General features: G+C 39.1%; 1 protein-coding gene across 2 annotated transcripts; it reads right to left on the bottom strand.

Annotated features, from left to right (window-relative positions):
• Nucleotides 1–455: 455 nt before the first annotated feature.
• On the bottom strand, nucleotides 456–2,574 carry LOC309818784 (akirin-1-like; the record flags this gene model as incomplete). Of its 2 annotated transcripts, XM_082648718.1 has the most annotated exons (2): nucleotides 456–2,078; nucleotides 2,214–2,574. In XM_082648718.1, 2 exons carry the CDS (start codon nucleotides 2,572–2,574, stop codon nucleotides 1,996–1,998), a joined length of 444 nt encoding a protein of 147 aa, XP_082504844.1. In that variant the 3' UTR covers nucleotides 456–1,995. The 2 variants fall into 2 exon arrangements, with proteins under 2 accessions (XP_082504844.1, XP_082504843.1); XM_082648717.1 differs by having other exon boundaries at nucleotides 456–2,574.
• Between the last annotated feature and the right edge of the window lie 21,918 nt (nucleotides 2,575–24,492).

Raw genomic sequence — 24,492 nt, 5'->3', positions numbered from 1 at the left:
TTGATATATAGAAAATATTTTCAGTTCTCTTGTTTGAAAACATGTACATATTCATAGAAATAATACTCAGTGACTATTTTTGGTGTTAGGACTACAGATAAATTTACTTTTAGTGGCATGGACTTATATATACTACCAAATGTAAAATAGATAGCTAGTGGGAAGCAGCTGCATAGCACAGGGAGATCAGCTCAGTGCTTTGTGACCACCTAGAGGGGTAGGATAGGGAGGGTGGGAAGGAGGGAGACACAAGAGGGAGAGGGTATGGGGATATATGTGTATGTATAGCTGATTCACTTTGTTATAAAGCAGAAACTAACACACCATTGTAAAACAATTATACTCTAATAAAAAATTGCACCCATTGGTCCTCCCCATTTAGTTGTGCTGTGTCAGGAGGGACAGCTTAACAACACAAGTTTGAGGCACAAGTTTGCTCTCAGAGGAGCACTTGAGAGGAATTCTTTTTTTTTTTTTTTTTTAAACAAATAGCTTAAGTATTTTATTTGTTTGCAACTAAGCTTGTTAACACTATATAATGAAAATGTACAAAGAATAATGTTGCAGTTTTTGGTTAGATTTAAGTCAAAGACATTCATTAATAAGGAATCTTTGAATGTGAATATTCCAGAAACTTCTCTAAGCCATCTGATCAGGACAACTGTCTCTGAATATTACCTTACTTTGGAAGGTACTGGCATACATTTGAATTAAACACAGTTTTTTTTCAAAATAAGCCTTAATTAAAAAAACTATTCTATATTCAAACTAAAACAATTTTAATAGAACGTTCCTTTCCGAAACAATAATAAAGGAAACAAGGCATTTTGTAAAACGTGGTCCTGAACAAGTCACAGTAAAAAATAAATGTATACTTAACTTCCACCTCCTCAAAACAGAGGTTACTTTCTGTTCCTCAGCCTTGGAAGTAAGGTGAAGAACAGTCTGTAAGCAACTTGGGGCAGGGGGTTGCCCAACAAAGCTCAAGCAATTGAACACGGACATCTCTTACAAGAATCTGGGGGAACCTGACCAAAGGATCCAAATTCTATTTCTAATGAGTGATACAAAGGTGAAGTGGCGCCTCCCAAGTAGCAGTGCCTCAGGGGCGTGGCCCAGCCCCATGCTCGCCTTTGTCATGCTCCCAAGCAAAGCCTGATGCTCCTCCTCCAGAGGAGACTCTCTTCCTTCTTAGAGGTTCAGTGTCCAGGGAGCTCCTTGTGTGAATGAGGTGAGCACAGACTCCACGTGGGTATTTTAAGGCTTGGAGTCAAAGTAATGTTCTAACACAGCTGGGCAGAGTCACGTGTCAAATGGCCTGTCTCGGGTTTGTTCTAATTCCTCACCACGCATTTGTAGACCTAGGACCACAGACCTTTGCTATGTCGTCATAATCACATCTAATGTCCATCCTAACTTATGATTCATATTCTGTGCCTGGAAACAGTCCCTGTATTTAACAATAACACCTACACAGAAAACAATCCACTGTTACAACTTATATGGTCACAAAACATTAATGATCTTCTGTAGACCAAGGAAATGTTTTTAACCATAATTGTCGTGCATCAAATTCACAGCCAGAATCCCCAAGATCAAAAAAATTTGCACAATACAAATAATAACTTAAAATACACATAAACACACATACACACACTCTCACACACACTTCTTACAGAACTGTGCTTGGGGAAACTCCATTTGTTGAGTGCCACTGAGGGCATATTTTGCTAAACTGCTGCTCCAGGTATTTTTGTTTGGAAAATCTATCACAGTAGGGCACAGCTGTTTATTGGATGAGCAGAAAAGAAACATATGCTTGTGGCAACCGGAAAGTTTTAAGGTCTTTCAAGTTGTATAAAATGGACCTGCAGAAACATTTAAGTGTCTCAGGATGCAAAGTTGGAGCTGAAATGTGATATCAAACCAGTTGCAAAAAGTGTACAGCAGCCATCTCTTGAGGTCAAACCTGGTACCCAGATATGCAAGAAAGCTTCAGGACACATAGCTTGTTGGCCTTGTCCCATATCGTCGCATAATCTGATCATGTGTGAATTTCACAAAAGATTCATATTGTTCTGCTAGTTTGGTATTGAGGATTTGCTCATATTCCTCCCGAATTTTATCTTCATAGTCTTTTAAGAGACGCTCACATATTATTCCAACTTGTCGGAGGGTAAAGGTGGGCTGGTCCTTCTTCATCCAGGAGGAACCTGGCGAACTAGGTGCTGTGACTGCTGAGGAGTGAGGCTGACTTTCCGAAGTACAAGCTTCACTCTGATTAAGAACAACTTCTAAATGTCTACACCTCTGATAACGACTGTATTCTTGTTTTATGTTCTGAAAAATTTGCTCCGGGGTTGGAAGGCGCCGCTCGCTGCCGGGCGGGGCGAGCTGCTGCAGAGTCGGCGGTGGGGTCTGCGCCTGAAGCAGCGGCGGCGGCTCGGCGTCCGGGGGCCTGAGGCCCGGAGTGGGGCCGGGCAGAGGGGCGCAGCGCCGCCGCTTCGGGGAGCCGGGGCTCAGCAGCGTCGCCTCGAACTCCATGGGCCGCTTCAACGTCGCCCCGCACGCCATGCCGCTGAAGGGCCAGGGACCAGGAGCCGACGCGACTTTAACTGCGGCCCAACCTCCCGCTGCTCAGCGGAGCCCGCAAGCCAAGCCCGAGAGGAATTCTTAACTAATGGGAAACCTACGTTCATTCATGGCTATATTTGGAGCCATACGTTGAAGAAGTGTCAGAACACCTGGAAACTTCAGGTAAAATCAGGAATCCCATATTTCCAGATATTACATATGAATTCCAGGAGAAAGCAACCATCTCGTTTCACACAAGGGACCTACATTGGGCCCTGAATGAGCTGCACAAGAGCTGTTTTCCTTTCCTTTGGGGTTTGCTTAACGACTGTTCCAAGGTTCTTGGATTCGTATGACTGCCTTCTGCCCTTTCATGATTTAGGCAGCAGGGCAGAATAAGTAGGGACTTCTTCCTTTATAATGAAAAGAAAAATCCACTAGGCTTTGTTGAGAACTCATTGTTCTCTACTGTCTTTGGTTTAGTGCTTTACAGTTAGAAGGTTTTGTATCATCAAAGCCTTGAACTTTATTAACTGACTTCTGAAATTGCTTTGTGTTTCCTGAAGTGTGTGCTGTTCTCAGTCATTATTTACGGGTTCACTGTTACTCCATCCCTCTGGATTACAATAATGTTTTCAAATTCACCTTTTTAGAAACTGGAAGTTGACTTTATTTACGGGATCAATGGCAAAATTGGCCTTGTGTTTTCCTCTTTTCCTGCACCCTCGTCCTCTGGCATGAAGTGCTTCTCCTAATCGGATTCTGATGTTGAGACTTCCCTTGTTCTGGCTAATGGGATGTCAGCAAAGTGATGCAGGCCAGAACTTGAAGAGCACTTGTATGGTTAGAGTCACACGTTCTGGTCTTGCCCTCTCTCGTTTCCTGACGAGGACAGGCTGAGGCTAGTTCACAGGTCCCAAGAAAGGGTGGGAAAAACTAGCAGAGGTGAGTGGTCATTGTCAAGCACCTGACCCCATCAGAAGATCAGCAGTGAACCACCAGGCACGGGAGCAAGTTGGCAAAGACCAGGGTACCACCTCCAGCCCCAGCCTCAACTGTCAGTTTACACACTTATGAGCCAAATAAAACTTATTATTTTATGTCCCCCAAGGTCTTGGAGCTGTTTCTTCTGCAGCACTACTGTGACAATTAATATATAATACAGCAATTGTGCTATCACAACAAAGTGTTTCATGACAAACACCTTAAATAGTTGGCATATTATTTGGACCAAGTTGGCTGCTGGAAGTTAAAAGTGAAGAAACTAATAAAATGATAGGAAATGTGGGAAATGGCAGCCCTTGTTAGATAGTCCAGGAGATTTGGGGAAAATGTTGCATCTGGTAGCTTAGAAAATTATATATACACACTGAAAGTATATAACAAATGTGAGGTGATATCTCATTGTGGTTTTGATTTGCATTTCTCTGATGATTAGTAATGTTGAGCATCTTTTCATGTACCTAGCGGTCAGTTGTATGTCTTCTTGGAAGAAACGTCTATTCAAGCCTTTTGCTCATTTTTTTTAAATTGGGTTATTTGTTTTTTCGTTATTGAGTTGTAGGAGTTCCTTATATATTTTGGAAATTGACTCCTTTTCTGATAGATGGTCTGCAAATATTTTTTCTTAATCCATAATTGTTTTTTCACTCTGTTGATTGCCCGGGGCTGGGGGTGGGGGAATGGAAAGTTATTGTTCAAAAGGTATAAAGCTCCTCTTATGCACAATGAATTAAGTTCCAGAGCTCTGCTATATGATGTGGTCCCATAGTTAACAACACTGTACTGTGCACTTTAAAATATGGTAAGAGGATAGGTCTCATGTTAAGTGTTCTCACCACAACACACACGCATACACACACCTCAAAAGAATACAAGGCAACTTTTGGAGGGGGTGGATATGTTTAGTACCTTGACTGTGACCATGGTATCACAGGTATATGCATATGTCCAAATTGATCAAGAGGTATATATTAAATGGGTGCAAGTTGTTTTATATCAGTTGTACCTAAATAAAGGTTATATGTATTTATATCCCTAATAAGTACAATTTGAGCCTACACTGGAGATCGTGCCCTGAATGTACATGTGTGTGTGCCTATGTTTTGGTGTGCAAGTGAGGCTTCAGAAAAAAATGTATTTTCAGGAAACCTACACCATTTTTTTCTGGCCCACTCACCCAGAAGGAGAAAAAAATCTATGGCTTCTTTCTAAGAAGATCCTGAATGAATGCATTGTCATTTAATAATTTAGTACCTCTCTGCGCCCCTATGCCTAACTATTGATTGAAAATGTCACCAAAAATAGCTTACGTGCTGGGGGGAATAGGCCTTTGTGTCTGATATGCCAGTAGATACTTGTGAAAACCAACTTACTTGAGTAAAAAATAAGGTATCATTTAATTTAAGTGGAACGGCAAATACGGTCTAGCAATTGTTCTGACTACAACTTCCATCTTCTAAAATCTAAAAATAAGAATTCCATTTTCATCAGCAAAAGGCATTCAAATAGAGGATATTGGGATTTCCAATTTGTATGCAGGCTAAGTAGTCACTTCATCGTAAAGCTGTAATTGAAAGTCTTTTATATGGTAAATTCCAAATAATTACTGTGCGAGAATGTAGTAAATATGGCAGCCAAAGAAGTTCTTTGAAAACAAAAACTTAATTTTCAGTTTTTGTCACGTATTTAATATTTGGCCTTTTATGAATAAGCCTTTAAATGTCTCTTGTGAATGACATGAACTGTACTCCAGCTGCGGTTGTTTTTTTCCTGGTAAAACATAGTTCCTTTTTCAAAGTCAGAAATGTACAGAGAGCGTATTAGGTTTAATACGTGATTATTTTTCTCCTGATAACAAAGACAATAATTTTAGAGAAATAAGTTTCTCTTCTGGCCATTTATCAGCTCTCCTTCTGGAGCAGCCTTACATTTTTATTTTCTTATTTTGTCACATCTTTTAAATCCTTTAAAATGACTTTATCTAAAGGTCAGCTACCTTGTCTATCCAATTTAATTTTATCTGCAAAATTTTGCGACTTTGGATTTGGATTAGTGATGGGTGAAGATAAGAGTAATGTCATAGGCATTTGCACTTTTGCAGGCAGAAAATCCAGGCTGTTAACCAACAAGCGTTCGTGGTGAGATGCCCACAAGACCTGGGTTTAGAAGAGGAAAAATGTCCTCTGAAAAGTAACCTCTAAAATTAACTTTTAATGGATCAGAAAAATAAAATGTGAGGTTAATTTAGGACTCTGAATAGTCTCCCAGACAAGTAGATTTGTTAGGGGTCTAAGGTAATCACATGTCCTAAGAATGGATGTGTCCACTCAAGGGCGTTTTGTGGTTCGCGTTGGGAAAAGTTTAAAAAAACAACACCCAGAAGCAAATATTTCTAATGACGTCAAAAGAGGAAATCCTTTAAAAAATGAATTTTTGGTATTCTAATCTTACTAGCAATAAAATCTCTATAGTTGAATAGGTGCTTTGGGCTATTTATCTTGGCTGTCATTAAATAATAAGATTTACTAATGAATCTCTTTTGTTCAGATTTCTCACCAGCAAGCAACCTCTTGGTTTTTATTTGGCTTTCCACAAAGGGCTTCCAATAGGAGGAGGATATCTGGGTTTTTCTGGCATGGGTATACTAGTCTAAGTACGGTATTATTTTTCTTTCCATGTTAATACCAATTTTCTGCTGTTTCTGATCAGTCTTGTAAGTGCAGCTTCTGAATTAAATCCCCCGCTGCAAAATAAAGCTATTTTTTAATTTATTTATTTTCTTCTGCAAGATTCACACACCAGAAGATGTTAGGAAACTCAAGATAATGCAAAGCCATCTTGGGGGCCTCTTCCTGGCTCTTCAGAGGTTCCTTCTATCTCACTGGGCATTCTAACTCACGGGAAGCATTTCTTGTATTAGTTTCCAGAGGCTGCTGTAACAAATGACCACAAAGTGGGTGGCATGAAATAGTAGAAATTTATTCTCTCACAGATTTGGAGACCAAGAGTCAGAACTCAATTGTCATTAGGGCTGCACCCTTTCTGTGAGCTCTAGGGGAGGGTTCTTTCTTGCCTCTTCCAGGCTCTGGTGGCCCCAAGCATCCCTGGCTTTTGGGTGCATGTCTCCAGCCTCTGCTTCCATGGTCACATGTTCTCCTCCTCTTTGTGTGTCTGATCGTCTACGCTTCCGTCTCTTATAAAGACACTTGTCTTTGGATTTAGGGCTACTTGGGTAATCCAGGATGATTTCATCTTAAGCACCTTATCTTAATTATATCTACAAAGACCCTTTTTCCAAATAAGATCACATTCATAGGGTCTGCATATTAGGAAGTGGATATAACTTTTTGGAGGCCACCATTTAACACATTACACTTACCAATTTTATGATAATCATCTTCCATCATTGTAAATTTACTCCATTTATTAATATTTCCAGTAAAGAAACTTTCAAAACTCCCTCAGCAGGTAGTGTCCCTTTTGTAAATTCTTCATGCTTAATTTCAAACCATTTCCTTCATTGCCTTTTGCATCCAGCTTCTCCAGAAGCTAACAGATGAAAACACAGGGGATTCAGTTGAAGTCGTCACCAAACATTCATTAAAGAGAATTTCTATTATTGGAGGAACATTTTATTTGGGATGTAATGGGAAAATCAATAATGCTTACTGTTTCTCATTATACAAATCAATAATAAGCATTGTAATATCATTAATTCTACACTGAAGGTGTCGTCAATGTGTTTTTTAGGATGTAATTAAAAATATATTCTACAGAACGAGTGTCTCTATATAAATCTTTTTTATTAAAATCAGCTTGATGCTAACACAGAAAATTAAATCTTTATGACCTGCCTTACTGGAATGTCAATTAATAAAGAACTTAAAACAGCTATTAAAAGAATCTTGGCTTGATTAATATATGTCTTTATGAGATCATAAGGATGTTTTCCCCACAGTTATTCTGAAATGCTGAATGGAAGAGCTGGTCAATGATCATCTTCAGAAACGAACTGAACCCATAAGCTGGATCGATCTGTTAATGAGGCCAGAACTATCATAAATAGCCCTGCTCGGAATTTCGCAAAGATGGATCTAAACTCTCTTTATTAAGAAGCTAAGTTAGGAAAGAGGATGAGACCAGAATCCGTTTCTGTGGTCTCATATCTGACTCCCCATGTGTGTGCAGACCAAGGACTTTGAGAACCTAAGTAGGGCTGTAAGCTTGTTCAGTGCATTGCTCACCCTCACACAGCTGCTGAGACACACCCTCAGGTAATGGGGCCAACTTGGGACCGGAAGTGAAAATATAGAAGTAATTAATCCCTGGAATGCCATGGAAATATGTCTCACTTCTAAACGTCAAGTGCTTTTATAAGTATCTTATTAGCAGAACCAATAGCCCCTCTACACCTAACTTCTTTCTTAGCTTGCAGGCACTTACATGTTTGGACTAAGGAATACTTCAGAAATTATGAACTGCTTTCAGGGAAAAAGAGGAAAAAAATGGCTAATGAATTACCAAAAGCAATTCTGATGAGAGGAAATAATTTCAGAAAGGCACGGAAACTGGATTCCCACATGCATAGAGAAAAAGTCTTGAAAAAGTACAGCATTAATGTATTGGATGTACTTAGCAGAGGCCAGTGGCTAATTTTATTTTCTTCAGTGTTGAAACTCCAAATAAATTCAAATGATATTGGATTGGCCAAAAAGTTTGTTTGGGTTTTTCTGTAGAATCCTATGGAAAACCCCGAACAAACTTTTTGGCCAACCCAATACAAAGACACTAGCCCATAGTATAGGATGATGTTTGCATTTGGTTATGATTCTCTTCATCTAAGTGTGGAAATATTTAGCTAAATGATAGCTTCCAAGTTTGTACCCTGACCTGTGTTTGGGTATCAAAAGTAACAGGTTTGCAAGAAACCACTAAAGTGCATACATATATGAAAAACAGTTTAGGTAAAGATTACTGAGGAGACTTTATAAAGATGCATATTACGTAGCCATTAATTCTCACCTCTGAGGTTTCAATGGCTCTTAATAGAATTTTCTCTAATTTAGGAGTTTGGGATTAAAAACACTTTTTAAAAAAAATCAGAGACTGCATATTTTCTTTGACTTTTACTGTTTTGTTTTTGTTTTTTTGATAGAGTTGACTTGTCTCTCAGTTTTCCATTTATCTTAAATATAAATATATTTTATTACTTTGAATGTTTCTCCAAAGAATTTAAAAGATCTATTAGATTTTCTTTTGTTGATGATCTACTGAGAGGAACCTCTTTTTGCACCGGGGCATGCCTTGTGTTTACTAGACATTTTTAAATGCCTGTAGCCCATGTATTACTTTTGTCTGCAGCATGTAAAGTGTTGGAGGTTAGCTTTAGAAAGAGCTACTTTCCTCACATCTCCATCTCCTCAATGGGAGACTCTGTAGTTTTACAACCCCCGCATGGATACGGGGAGGGAGAGGATGTACAGTCTTAAAATCGACTTTAGAGGGACAACCCTTTTCCCTGTGGGTTTGAGTCACAGAGTGTACATAGAGATCTTCCCCAAGAAACCCTTTGAGTTCATTCTAATACGAACAATTTGTACATAGTTTATCTGAGACCTCATATTGCACCCTTATTTGTGGAGGTTGCAAACTGGAAACCCACAGGCCTTTCAGACTGGTCCATTTGGATCACACAGTGATGGCCTCTTTCAACAATGAAAGGCAGGTGACACTGGGCACGTGTGTCTGCACACGGACAACCAGCTTGTGTTGAGGGGACACCTCGCCTGTTCAGATTCCTCCTGCACACCCAAGTGTGATCACTCTTCTAAAACTGAGAGTTTCTTTTCCTTGTACATCACCAACTCCACTCACTATATCACCTGGGAGATTCCGAAGACATTGTGATTAACTATCCCTGGCACAAGTTAAAGCAGCAGGGATTTGGTCCAAGAAAGGCACATGTGAATTTTACCACTTGTCCATTTCAGCAATAAGAAATATTCAGGAAAGCAATGGAAAACATTTCTTTTTGAGGGATGTCCACTTCTTTCATGTAAATAGTAATAACTATAATAATAATAGGAAGAATACAGAAGAAGAGGGGGAGGAGAAATAAAATTTATCCCTAGGAAACCAAGGGGACAGTTAACTAGATAGTATCTAATTAGTCATATAATATCGGGGCTAACAGAGAATGTAAATGTAATTTATGACATGTTTATTATTCTCTTCCTCCACTATTATGAAAGGGGAATATATCTATCATTTACATATATAATTAATCTGTGTGAATTTAGTATAGTCTGTGTGAATTTAGTAGAGTTTATCACTTCCTCAGGCATTTATATTTTATTTTATCCCCAAAATTGGAATGCAAAGTACTCTTCCTAGCTGAAATTTTCTTTTTCCTTTTGTTTTATTTTGTTTAATTGAATTAGCAAACAGGCACAGCAAGGGATTTGGGCTTAAACAGATACAATGAAATCACACTATACATAAGGAAACTCTGAAAGGAAATTTAACTTAATCCCTTTAAGGAGAAGGGAACAGAGTCAGAGGAACACCATCATCTCTCCCCTTGACAGTGGGTGGCTCAGATGCAGGTCCAGCTGTGACTTGGATAACCAGTCATCTGGCCATAAAGCAGGCGTTTGAAACGTCTATGCCAACTTGAACTAATTCATTGACTGTAAGCCTGTCTAAGATACTTAAAATGAGATTAAAAAAATAAGATAGACACTCAGCTAGTTAAATAAACATAAATTTGTTAGGTTAGATTTGAAACTTCAGAAGGATTAAAAATAAGATACATTAATATCATTGAGACAAAGTCCTTTTATCATCCTGCCACAAAATAGCAAGCATAAATGCATTCTTAATCTTGCAAAATGATTCAGCTTCTTATTTTGTAATGTCCTGTTACTTGCACATGACTATTGTTCTCTTTATATTCAAAGTAAATTTCAATCTGACAAATTCTGTAAGTTCTTCTGTCCCTAGAAATGTGTTATTAAATACAGAATTATGCCAATTCAAGTTCCCTACCTTTCTGGTTCCTTAGCCCCTTTTCTTGCATCATGGGAGAAAAATATTTTGCTTGCAATGGTAAAGATCCTGGATTTTAACATTGTGGCACAGGGCAGGTAACAGACACAGTTAATTTCAGAATTCCATGGTGTGACTTTAAAACGTGGTTCTCACGATGGTAGTCCTTATATGGCCTCCTTTAATCAAGATGTTAATCCATTAAAAAGATAAGCATTTGATCTAAATATTTTAAATGATTTCAAATTGTTCAACTGTTAAGTTTAGGTTCACTTCCTCCTCATGGCTGGCTAAGAGTTCGACTTAAAGAAAAGAAAAATGAGAAGGAAGAGAAAAAATTGCAAACCACCGCTCTTACTGTGGGTTTACCCGTGTGTGGATGAAAAGTTGGTCATTTGGTGAGTACACCTCTGCAAATACATGGAAATTAACAGACACTTAGCCATTTTTCTAACTGCCCAGCAGGACGACTGTCCATTCCCACATTTTACAGAACAATTGTACAGACTGACATCTGATGTTCTTCTTTGGAGAATTATAAAACTTTTAATTTCCATAAACGCATTCACTCTATTTTGCAACATTTCAATGCTACCATAACATCACCTACAGCTCTCTGTGATCCTATATTACATGCCTTCCATGGCCAAGTAGCAGACCTCGCTAGCCACAGCCTTATTTACTGCAGTTGAACTGAATAAATTAGCATGAATGTGATGGAAGCAGACCTACCTATTGGAGTCAGGGAAACAGATTCTGGTGCATAAAATGGAAAAAAGTCAAGTTTGACATAAAAAAAAGACAGATGGGGGCTTCCCTGGTGGCGCAGTGGCTGAGAGTCCGCCTGCCGATGCAGGGGACGTGGGTTCGTGCCCCAGTCTGGGAAGATCCCACATGCCATGGAGCGGCTGGGCCCATGAGCCATGGCCGCTGAGCCTGCGCGTCCGGAGCCTATGCTCCGCAACGGGAGAGGCCACAGCAGTGAGAGGCACGCGTACCGCAAAAAAAAAAAAAAAAAAAAATAGACAAATGGGAAGGAAGATTCCAGACAAAAGATAATAATTCACAAATAATTGACATCAAAGGCTCTTGTCTTCATAGGTAGGTGGTGAGGAGCTGAGGTTCATGCAGAATCAAAGGATAAAGCATTACTTAACAATACAAGTATCCGAGAGGAAGGCCAGCAGAGAGAGTGGCCCCAATCCCAAACAGAATTTTAATTTCCAAGCACCCTGATAAAATAAGAACAGGAATCCACTCTTAGTGGAAGGGCAGGCATATTTCAGGTTACTAACACAAGAATTCAAGCACGGAGATTAGGAAATTATGGACTAAACACGGCTGAGGTATAGGAAGTTTATCAGGACCTTTGGAAGTAAGACAGAGCAGTTAAAAGATAGACTTGGCAAATACGAGAGAACCCAAAACATGTGAATGTTATGATTTAATCCAAACACATAAGAATTCCTCACTCTTCCTAGAGATACAGCTCGATCAGCATAGGTCAATTTCACTTAGGATGCCGTGTTAAGTCCCTTCACATCATGATTTCAATGTTGATCTTTCTCAATTGTATTTTAGTTTGAGTTTGCAATTTGGTCTTTTTCCATCACGCAGGTTTCCATTTAGTTGTCTCTTCTACCTTAGCGCATATGCACTATTTTTGGTAGCAAACCTATTTTACCTTACCTCTGCAAATATTTCTCATTGTCCATCCCATATTATTCACTTCACTTTTCATATTAAATATGAAACAAAATTTAGACAATATGAGAGAATTTATAATACAATCTTTGTGTACTTGGTTAAATTATTTATTTATTTATTTTGACTATGCCAAGTCTCAGTTGTGGCATGCGGGATCTTTTAGTTGCGACATGTGGACTCAGTTGCGGCATGCATGCAGGATCTGATTCCCCGACCAGGGATCAAACCTGGGCCCTTGGGAGCATGAAGTCTTACCCACTGGACCACTAGGGAAATCTCAGTCAAATTTTTGCCTCTGGTATATTTTTTGTTTATGTCAAGAATTGTCATCGCTATATTAAAGATTTTTAAAACCATAGTGAACTCTTCTAATATGGACGGTACTATTTGTTGATCTTACTTAGATTTTGACCATGGTGATTCAAATTCTCATGGGATTACTCATATGCTGTGTCTTTCTATAATGTCTCAAAAATCAGAGATCGCCTTGGAATGGATCAATTACAGGTGGGAAGAAGCTATAAGGAAGCAATAGTGTATGACACAAATTTGAGAGAAGAAACTTAAAATTATCTTCTTAATTTTCACTGGGTGAATGAACATGGAATATATCCTTAATTTTCTTGCTACAGCCCAACTTATCCTATATTGGGGTATTTACATTTTAGATCTACTTTCCTTCAGCTCTGAAATACTGTGATTATGATAAAGGCTTTATTTTCATCATCATCATTATCATTAAAAAGAAATAAAGAGTATCTAAACCAAATCCGAATAAAATAATACTTCTCGACTTAACACATTCAGATCCTCTCTTTGGATGGATGTCTAAAAGGATGAATAGCTAGGATGCATGTCTGCAACCCACTGGGGATGCTCCTCCTCTGTGGGCACAATTTCTCTGCACAGCGTTGCCAACGCTCAGCTCCGGGGGCTAAATCATCCTATTCTTTCATGCCAGTTGGCTTTGTGTAAGGTCTCTGTGATTGTGGGTAGAGACGGTTTCTGTGCTGAAATATGTGTGCCTGTGTAGAGAGTGAGACTCAGAGAAAAAGAGACAACTTATGTATTTCTTCATTAAAATAATCCTCAAAAGTACTAAAATATGTCCCATGTTGTTATTTACATCTGTAAGCTGACCAAGCCACAGTTACGGAAAGACAGTGAGAGACTGGGAGAAAAGTAAGAACAACTTACAGTTACAGATCAAGGTCCTTGATTGAATGTGATGGAGAATGAAACAAAGTAATTTTGTCAGAATATATTTGAGGATAGGTGTACAGTGTAATGTATATCAAAAAAAGGTGTGTACTTTTACAAATATTTACATAAAATATATATCGCAATCATTTTAGTAACCTTTTTCCATGTTTACTATGTATAGCACCCAACAGATTAAGTGGACATATTATATAGTTTCTATAAATGTGTTGAATTGATTCAATTTTTTATAAGGTGATAACATTATATTTATTAGCCAGGTCGGGTCTCTCTCTGACACCATAGAAATTTTGTAATTTCACATTTTTAAAGAATATCTAGTGGATTGAAGCTTGATGTGTCAGAGTTGAATGAAACTTTTTGCCAGGTCTGATCTAGGCCAAATCTCTTAGCAGATACGTTGTGCTCTATCCCATAAGATAGAGGCTTCGGGAGGTTGAAAAGCCAACAAAAGAACAGAAAAGTGGCCGGGGTTGGGGGGTATGGATGCAGCTGCCCAGATGTTTGTTGAAAAACACAGGGTGATAAAACAGTAGAGAGTAACTTGTAATAACAAAACTCAGGGCAGAATGACAGAGATTTTTAACTTAGCCTAAGAAATAAATTCGACAGTCACAGAGGAAATTTACATTCAGCCCTCAGTATATTCATTTCTCGTTGTCAAGGCAAATGTACACGCAGAGAGGAAGTATAATTGGAGAATGGATGCTGGGCTGTTCCACATCCTAGCATGAGAGATCATTAATGACCATATGTGCTAAATAACTGTCAAGTGAATTTTTGCTTTTTCACACTCGAGAAATTAGGAAAATACCCCTATTTGGGTACCTATTAACAACACTGAGATGATAACTCTCTCATAAATATGTCCTGAATTAATGCTATAGAAAATATTTCTCATTTCATTACTTCAATGAAATCCCATAAGAATTCCACTTTGAATAATAACCGATATAATAAATAAAATAACATTATTCACCACCAACCCACATGTTCAGCACTGTCCTGGGATTAGCAAATAAAACTTTAAACTTGATAATTTTCTTAAGAAATGTACGAACTGGCAGTTCAGGTTATTTGGTGTTAAATGGGTCCTTTTATTGGAATCATACATATTATTTAAGTTATTCAATATACCTAGGGGTGAACCCCTAACTCACTGCTTTTGTAAAAATATCTTCTGTATGTACAGAGGCCTGTTTTAGGCTGGGTATAATTTGAGGGCGGTGCTCCTGGGGAGAGAACCTCTCATAGCCTCTCCCTTTCCATTATGGTGTTGGAACGGGCACACCTTGGATGTGTACCTGGTTAGGCTGCCGAGCGGGGGTGAGGATGGAACTCATGTTAAATCTAAAATATCTCATCAAAACGTAGCAGTATTGCAATGACATAACCAAGAAAGAAACAACAATGAAGAGGGAGAAAAGAGTAGTTTTAAGATTATGCCCTTATCTTTTCCTCTAACAGACACCTGTAGTAAAATGAACAATTCCCAGCAGTAACTGCACAGCTGGCTGGATTGCAGTCAAACAGTAAGTAGTTTTCTTTGTTCTTTTCTTTAAGTGATAATGAAAGAAGCTGACTCAGGCTGGACTCTTGATTTTCCAGGATATTTACCTGCTTCACCATTGCATCCTCCCCACTATTTTAAGAGAATATAGGTGAATGAAACTGATGAGAACTTTCTGTCCATCATTTCAGCCATATGCACCGAAACTGTTGGCAGACACTGATAGGACATGAATCCATAGAGACACAAAAATGTGAGGCTGTTTAAAAATCCTCCCATCCAGGAATTAATGCCTACCATCAAAAGCACTGCAATGGGTAGTCTTTGTGTTTCCAGAAAGCTATAACTAAAATACAAGTTACCTGGGAGGAGTCTGTTTCCACAGATTGATGTGTGGGTTTCCAACTAAAATTAGAGGATTTTTGGAATGAGATTCAGGGAGAAACTTAATCCAAGCTTTGCAAACTTTCCACCAGCATCTACAAGATAGCTCACTTGTACTCAGGCAGAGGTATCTCTCTGTCCCACTGTCATCTAAAGCTCAAGTATTTCTCTATATGTTCTTGTGTCATCCCCTTTTGCCAAAATTTCCATCACTTCCATCCCAACTATTCAAATCTAATCCTTTCTCCAGAGCCCAGGAGCCATCCTTCCTGGGGTCTGAGCCTTTCCAGTCCTACCCTCTCCCTTCCCTGTTCCTCCATGGTTGGTACCTGAATTCAGGTTGGCCAGGAAACTCAGAAAGGCTTTGCATAATCATTTAACTCTCACAACCTCCTCTGAGTTAATGTAATCATCCCCATTCTATAGAGAAGGAAAGAGCACAGAGATTAAATGTCATCCAAAGTCACTCAGGCATTAACTGGTCAAATGAGGATCAAAATCCACTCAAACTTGGTCTAGAACCTGCCTAGCGTCTACACTCCGGACCACTGCAGACTGCTTCCAGGAGGATGGCCACAGCCTTCTCCCTCAGAGGGTGAGACGCTTGTATGGCCAGCCATCTAACTAGAACTAAATCTAGATCTATTTGTTGCTACATAAATCACTATCTCTATAGAAAGAAATGTAAATATATTTATATATGTATATATATACACATTCATGTATCATCTATATGAATGTATCTATATTTATAAACAGATACGTAGGTTTATCTATAGATAGGTAGGTAGATTTAGATATCCTTAAACAGATATAAACAGATATAAACAGATATCTCTTTCAGGGCAGGAACCTTATAGAGGTTTGTTCACATCCCACAATAGCTAGTCAAAAGGTGTTAAACATGGTTTCTAGTCAGGTAATATTTCATAATTGCTAAAAGACCAGGATTTGGGAACAGAGACCTCAGCTGGAATCCAGGTTACTGTACATTGTTCTTTACACAGTGACCTTGAGAAAGTTTCTAAAATCTTCTGAGTCTCAGTTGTTTCCTTTGTAAGTAGTTTGGGCAACAGCTCCTCTCTCACAGAGCCGTGGTCGGCGCTCCATCCAGTGAATGCATTGAGTGGTGCCTGGCCCGTTACAAGCCATCAGTCAGCGTTAGCCTGAATGTGGGCTGTGTGGAGTGTGATGCGATGTAAATTCGTCACCAGGGATGAAACACCCCAAGGTTTCCGCAACACGACCCGTGTCCACACTAGCAGATTTCTGTACTTCAGACCTATAGATTTCACTAATATCACAATTGTTCCATGGGTAAGTTCTGGCAGTAGAGAATTAACCAAAATTTCACACAAAGTCAGTGCACTCCCTTTCTAAACACCAGCCAGACGAGTTCCCTTTGGTTCTGAATCTCTCCACCATCACTGGATAGCTTTGATTTGCTTGTTTGCTTTTGCGCTTGGTTTTGCTTTGTTTTGTTTTTTTGTGTTTCTTTGCTAGTTTGTATACAAAGAAGCCAAAGAAGCTAGCGATGAGAATTAAATCGTTTGCAAGGATGTAACGTGTGTGACTCAACTAGACATACCATCCACACTGAGGCTGGCTTTGCAATAGTTTTCGGTGAGACCTAAGTAGGGTCTCAGTATAAAAATCTCTCTCCAGAGGTGAAAGGTTAGTGACAGGAGTCACTAGCCCCACCCGCAGCCCAAAGTGTGTAACTGCACAAAAGCTGCAATGTATTCATCTCAGCGGCTCCTTACTGAAGTGGACTCAACATCTTCTTTATTGCTACTTCAGTGAAGTTTTTTAAAACATTTCATTTGTTTTATATTTCCATCCAATTAATTCCACCTCTTTATATCTGTTCTAGTAACTGGGCAGAGTGATAAGAAAGAAATGAACTGCTTGAATATTTACTATGAATGACAAAATTCTCAACATCTTCCCTGCTTTTATTCAATTTCTTCTATTTTTCCTTTTTAATGTTTTCAAGCATCTACGAAGCTGGGATTTTCAGACGCTCTCGCTTGGTGCGCCTGTCATTTCACTGCCCACTAGGCAAAGACTAACGGGAGTGGCTGTGGATTCATATCCGGAGACGAATCCCATTAGAAGCTGCTCTGTGAGGCATGTGATAAGTCAGAGCAGGAAGCTTTTCCTCTCGAGATAAATCACGAACACACTTCTCTCCAGCCCTTGTTCACTTGTCTTGCCACATTAAGAAGAGCTGGAATCCAGAACCATTTCCTTCCTCATCCGTATTTATACTAATAAGTAATGAACATTAGTGAGGACCAACCACTCAGATGAGGCCTCCTCTAAAACAAAGGACTACGAATCTTCTGGAGTTAAAAAGGGCAAGTTGTTACACTGTTTCCACATTTTTACTTTTTTATCTTGTATTTTTTTAATTTTTAAAAATATTTATTTATTTATTTAGGCTGTGCCGGGTCTTAGTTGTGGCGCATGGGATCTTCGTGGCGGCATGTTTAGCTGCGGCACTCGGGATCTTTAGTTGGGGCATGCAGACTTCTTAGTTGCAGCATGCACGTGGGATCTAGTTCCCTGACGAGGGAACAAACCCGGGCCCCCTGCATTGGGAGCACAGAGTCTTACCCACTAGTTTCCATCTTTTTAAAAGGAAGCACCTGGGCTCCTGAAGACTGAATGTCGTCTGTCCAACAGAGTCAGATGAGACATGGATATCGTAAACGGAATTGTAGACATTTAAGACAACGTATAAACTCTATCAGTGATGTTGGTATGTACAAGCCTCAAGTCTTTTCACTAAAAGAGGACGTCATCGCTCTGCCGTCCGGATCCTCCCATTAACTTACTACTGCAGGCGTGTTGATCGAGAGCAGCAATCTGCCTTGACCGTTGAATCTGTACACCAATCACCACTCGGCGTCCGCTTACCCCGCCCCAACTTTCACCATTTCTGAAACAACTTGGACCTGATAGTAAGCTTCAGGCTGATGCTCACAAACAATGATGCACCACTCGGCTCAGACGGCGCCACCTGGATCCCCTTTGCTAAGCCCAGCCGTGGGCAGCCACATACATATATTGTACATACTTAAAGCATACCTTGTGGTGAGTTTGGGCATGTACATGCACTGTGATACCATTGCTACAAAAAAAGGTCATAAACATATATCTATCGCCTCCCAAAGATTCCTGGTGCCCACTTGTATTTTTTTGTGCTTGTATTCTTTTGTGTGTGGTAAGGACTCAGCCTAAGATCTGCTCTCCTAACAAGGGTTTTTTTCCCTCTATTTTTAAAAAAAATTTTTAGCGAAGTGTAGTTGATTTTCAATGTTGTGTTAATTACTGTTGTACAGCAAAGTGACTCAGTTACACATATATATACATTCATTTTTTATAATCTTTTCCATTATGCTTTATCGTAGGATGTTGAATATATTTCTCTGTGCTATACAGTGGAAACTTGTTGTTTATCCATTTAACAAGTTTTTGTTAACTATAGGATCTATGTTGTACAGCAGAAATCTAGAACTTGTTTCATATAACTATAATTTCATTTTCATTGGAACCCAGCTCCTTATTCCCCCTCCTCCCATCCTCTGGTAACCACCACTCTATTTTCTGCTTCTGTGAGTTTGACTGTACTAGATTCTTCACATACATGGAATCATGCTGGATTTGTCCTATGATTGCCTTATTTTCAGGTTCATTCATGTTGTTACAAATGATAGGATTTCTTTCTTTTCAAAAGTGATTAGTTTTTGTTGTATGTTATACCACCTTTTCTTTATCCATTCATCTGTTGATGGACATTTGGGTTTTTTCTATGTTTTGGCTATTACAGATAATGCTGCAATGAACACAGAAGTACAGATATCTCTTTGAGATCCTGATTTAAATTCTTTTGGATCTCTACCCAGAAGTGGGATTGCTGGATCATACGGCAATTCTGTTTTTAATTTTTTGAAGAAATTCCATACTGTTTTCCATAATGACTTCTCCAATTTGCGTTCCCACCAACAGTGTAGGAGGGTTCCAGTTTCTCCACATCTTCTCCAGCAGATCCTGATTTAAATTCTTTTGGAACTCTACCCAGAAGTAGAATTGCTGGATCATATGGTAATTCTATTTTTACTTTTTTGAAGAAACTCCATACTGTTTTCCATAATGCCTTCTCCAGTTTACGTTCCCACCAACAGAGTAGCAGCGTTCCAATTTTGCCACATCTTCTCCAACACTTTTATCTTTTTGATATAGCCATCCTAACCATTGTGAAGGGATATTTCATTGTGGCTTTGATTTGCATTCTCCTGATAATTAAACATGCTGATCATCTTTGTATACCTGTTGGCTATTTGCATGTCTTCTTTGGAGAAATGTTTATTACAGTCCTTTGCCCATTTTTCATGGGGCTATTTATCTTTTTGCTATTGAGTTGTAGGAATTTCTTATATACATATTTTGGAAATTAACCTCTTATCAGATATATGGCTTGCAAATATTTTCTCCCATCTGTAGGTTGCCTTTTCACTCTGTCGATTGTCTTCTTTGCTGTGCAGAAGATTTTTAGTTTAAAAAAAATCTCACTTGTCAATTTTTTCATTTGTTTTCTGTGTTTGTCGTGAGATCCATGAAATCATTGCTAAGACCAACGTCATAAAGCTTTCCCCCTCTGTTTTCTCCTAGGACTTTTACAGTTTTAGGTCTTACATTTAAATCTTTAATCCATTTTGAGTTGATTTTTGTGTAAGATAGGAATACAATTTCGTTTTTTTGCTTGTGGATATCTGGTTTTCCCAACACTATTTGTTGAAGAGACTATTCTTTTCCCATTGCATATACTTGGTGCTCTTGTCAAAGATCAATTTCCCGTATATGTGTGGGTTTATTCTTGGATCTCTATTCTGTTTCATTGGTCTATATGTCTATCTTTATGCCAGTTCCGTACTATTTACTGTTTTACTGTGCTTTGTAATATATTTGGAAGTCAGGAAGTGTAATGTCTCTAACTTTGTTCTTTCTTATAATCACTTTTGCTGTTTTTTTTGTTTGTTTGTTTTTCCATAAAAATTTTAAAATTGTTTTTCTTATTTCTATGAAAAATAAGCCATTGGAATTTCGATGGAATAGCATGGAATCTGTAGATAGCTTTGGGTAATATGATTATTTTAACAATATTAAGTCTTCCAATCCATGGACATGGGATGTCTTCCATTAATATGTATCTTCTCTAATAGTTTTCATCAATTTATTGTAGGTATCAGTGTATGAATCTTTAACTTCCTTAAGTTTATTCCTAAGTATTTTATTCTTTTTGATGTTATAGTAAATAGAATTGTTTTCTTAATTATCTTTTTGAATCGTTCATTGTTGGTGCATAGAAACACAACATATTTTTGTATGTTGACTTTGTACCCTGCAACTTCACTGAATTTGTTTATTAGTTATAACATATTTTTGGTAGGGTTTTTAGAATTTTCTATATGTAGGATTATGTTATCTGCAAAAAGATAATTTTACCTCTTCCTATCCAATTTCTTTTTCTTGCCTAATTTCTTTGGCTAGGACTTCCAGTACTATGTTGAGTAGAAATGGTGAAGATGAGCATCCTTGCCTTATTCCTAATCTTAGAGGAAGCTTTCAGAAAGAGTGTACCTCAAAGTAATCAAGAACATGTACGACAATTTCCTCTCTTAATTTAAGCTCAGAGTTATTGAGCAGCAAAACTCCTCTAAGAATGTTTTGTTCTTATCTTTTTTATTTTGTTTTAGTCGGTTTTTTGTTGCTGTTGTTTTGTTGTTTTTAATACTAAAGGATCTTCAAATAATTTTTGTACAAAAGATACTCCCAAGGAGAATAATCCAATAAAGTTTTAGGAAATATTCACTTGTAAGATGCTGGATATGAGAAAAAATACTTTTGGTGCCTATACCCTGCTGTAACTTCTTAGAGAATGCAGAGGGGCCTATATTCAACCCTACGCTCTGTGGCCTAATTTCCTTATTACAGTCCAAGAAGAATCAATTAATACTCCCTCATAAACCTTCTGCGCTAATTATTTCAGTCTTCTGGAGTATGCAAAGAAATTAATTTATGCCCTCAACATGTTCTGACCAATCTTGAATTTCAGGGTAAAAAATATACCAGTAAACTCTTGCTTCTAACATTAAGCATATTCCCATCCTAGGAGACAGTCATGTAAGTATATAATCACACTGCAGCACGTTCTCACAGCCACGCTGCCCCAAAACTGTAGACACTCAGTGGAAGAGCCAATCAAGTATCAAACGATGTCAGAGCATGTTGCACCATGGAAGTTGCAGTCCAGCTGGATCTTGAGGGACATTTTGAAACCCAGTAGATTTTGAAAACAGCAGGAGAATGTTACTGCTACAAAAAAGTGCATGTCACATTTTAGAGATGAACAGCAGAGAGTAAGAAAGTTAAGGGATAAGATTGGGGAGGTGGGGGGAGATGAGAGGTTCCCAACAGCCAATAACTTACTCTTCCATCTATGGAGGATCACTGGAGAGGGTGTATGTGCAGGGCAGTAGCATAATCTAATCTTTAGACATATGTGGACAACAATTCTGCATGGTGGGTAGAAAGCACTGGAATCAGGAACGCCCAGTAACAGGAGGACCATTGAACAACATAATGAGAAAGAAAGTGTTATTACCACGGTGTTCAAAGTCTACCCCACCACCTTGCAGTCCTGACTATTATGGGAGCCTTAAATGCTCAGAATTCCAGGCTTTGATTACTCTGAAGAGGCAAAATTATTAGATGAGACAAGGCGACACTATTACGTACACTCAGCTGAACAAACAGCAATATCCAACCATGTTTTGGGAGGGAATAAGAGAAGAATTTCAAGGTATCATTTTATTTTTTTAGGATTTCAGTAAATTTTAAATGCTGGAAATTTCTCTATAATTTTCACTGCAGGGATTCCTAAATGTTTGCTTTTAAAGCTATGCATTAAGTATTATGACAATACCTAGGTCTTTTTTTCTGGACCACAAGGTAACATAAATCTTTTTTTTTTTTTTTTCACGGTACACAGGCCTCTCACTGTTGTGGCCTCTCCTGTTGCAGAGCACAGGCTCTGGACGCGCAGGCTCAGCGGCCATGGCTCACGAGCCCAGCCGCTCCACGGCACGTGGGATCTTCCCGGACCGGGGCACGAACCCGTGTCCCCTGCATCGGCAGGCGTACTCTCAACCACTGCGCCACCAGGGAAGCCCAAATGTTCATTTTTTTTTAATGGTGTAATATGTGTTGATTACATATTTCACGGCTGTCATAACCTAAGTCCATATGACCTACTGCAACTAAGATGTGGCACGTTCCTCAGAAGCAGGATAACTCACTAACAAGCTCTGACTGCAATCAGTGTTCAATAGTAAACTTAAACTAGATTTCCTGTAAAACATCTGCACATTACATCCAAGGAAGACTCATAAGACTTACCCCCACTTCTCAATTAAAATGAAACTCAGTTTTGACTTAGCTTAATTAAATTATTCATAGTCCATTTTATAAAGATATAAGCAATTAAAATCTCTTTCTCCATGGTTAACCTGAAACAACAACAAAAGCATAGGTACAAATATAACAACAAAACTTTCAAAGCAATACAAGAAAAATGTTTGTAGTAGTACAAAAAGGAAAAAGCATGCCTTAGGGAATGTTTGAAACTGTCTCTTTCTGTGTAAGTCTTATCTCTACTGGTTATGTGGAGGTCTTTGTGTTCTAAGAAAAGTCAAAGAAACAAACTCAAAATGACTCTTTTTACCCTAGTACTATGGCACGTAGAAAGTGCAGACTATACTGTAGATGCTAATTCTTTTTTTTTTTTTTTTTTGCGGTACGTGGGCCTCTCACTGTTGTGGCCTCTCCCTTTGCGGAGCACAGGCTCCGGACGCGCAGGTTCAGCGGCCATGGCTCACAGGCCCAGCCGCTCCGCGGCATGTGGGATCTTCCCGGACCGGGGCACGAACCCGTGTCCCCTGTATCGGCAGGCAGACTCTCAACCACTGCGCCACCAGGGAAGCCCGATGCTAATTCTTAAAAACGCTTAAATGATTAGTCGTTAGGATGCACTAGAGTTTATAAACTCTTCTTCTCTAAACCTCTTGGTGCTAAAATTTGCTCATACAACTAGCTCTTTCCTTCAACTTTATGGCATTTCTGTTCCAGTGATACCTCACACCTAGGAGACACTTAAAAATAATGGTCACCTGAAAGATGAAGTGTGCAAGTGAAATTTCGAGAGGGGTCTAACATTCTTTGGGGTCTGAGACCAAGAAAGCATTACTCTCTAGGAGTTCAGGAAGGGTAAAAACAAAACAAAGCAAAACGAACCTTGGACCACTTATATTTGCACAAACCATGGGCCTGGTAATTTGAACACAATGTAGTTAATGTATGAAAGGTTAGGGTTCCCAGCTAGTATCTGGGTTTATTCAATGATTTCCTTGATGTCTGTCACTCACTTCTGTCTCTGTGCCTAACTTCCTGTATTTACACCATCAGATGTGACCTTCTTGAATTCTTGTGGTGCCTTCATATAAGAATCCTGTCATGGGCTTCCCTGGTGGCGCATTGGTTGCGAGTCCGCTTGCCGATGCAGGGGACACGGGTTCGTGCCCCGGTCTGGGAGGATCCCACATGCCGCGGAGGGGCTGGGCCCGTGAGCCATGGCCGCTGAGCCTGTGCGTCCGGAGCTTGTGCTCCGCAATGGGAGAGGCCACAACAGTGAGGCCCGCGTACCACAAAAAAAAAAAAAAAAAAAAAAAAAGAATCCTCTCAGAAATTGTACTATTGGGATAACTCAGAAACTTTACTCTGAGGATTATGAACTTGGGCAATAAATCCTGAAGGAACAATAGCCATTAGGTGTTCTTCCATTCTTGGTATACATTGCCATCTAAAATATCCCAAGCTTTGGAAGCAGCAAGAGAGGAAATCCTCTGGGTCACGTGGATGGTCCTGCCATGCTCCTTGCTCACAGGATTGAAAGGAAAGTCTCCATACTTGATTTGGACCTGAGT

Source organism: Grampus griseus, assembly GCF_964374135.1.
Source record: "Grampus griseus genome assembly, chromosome: 2".
NCBI classification, from domain to species: Eukaryota; Metazoa; Chordata; class Mammalia; order Artiodactyla; family Delphinidae; genus Grampus; species Grampus griseus.
The sequence above is the reverse complement of the archived record's forward strand: the minus strand, read 5'-3'. Positions and strand labels throughout refer to the sequence as shown.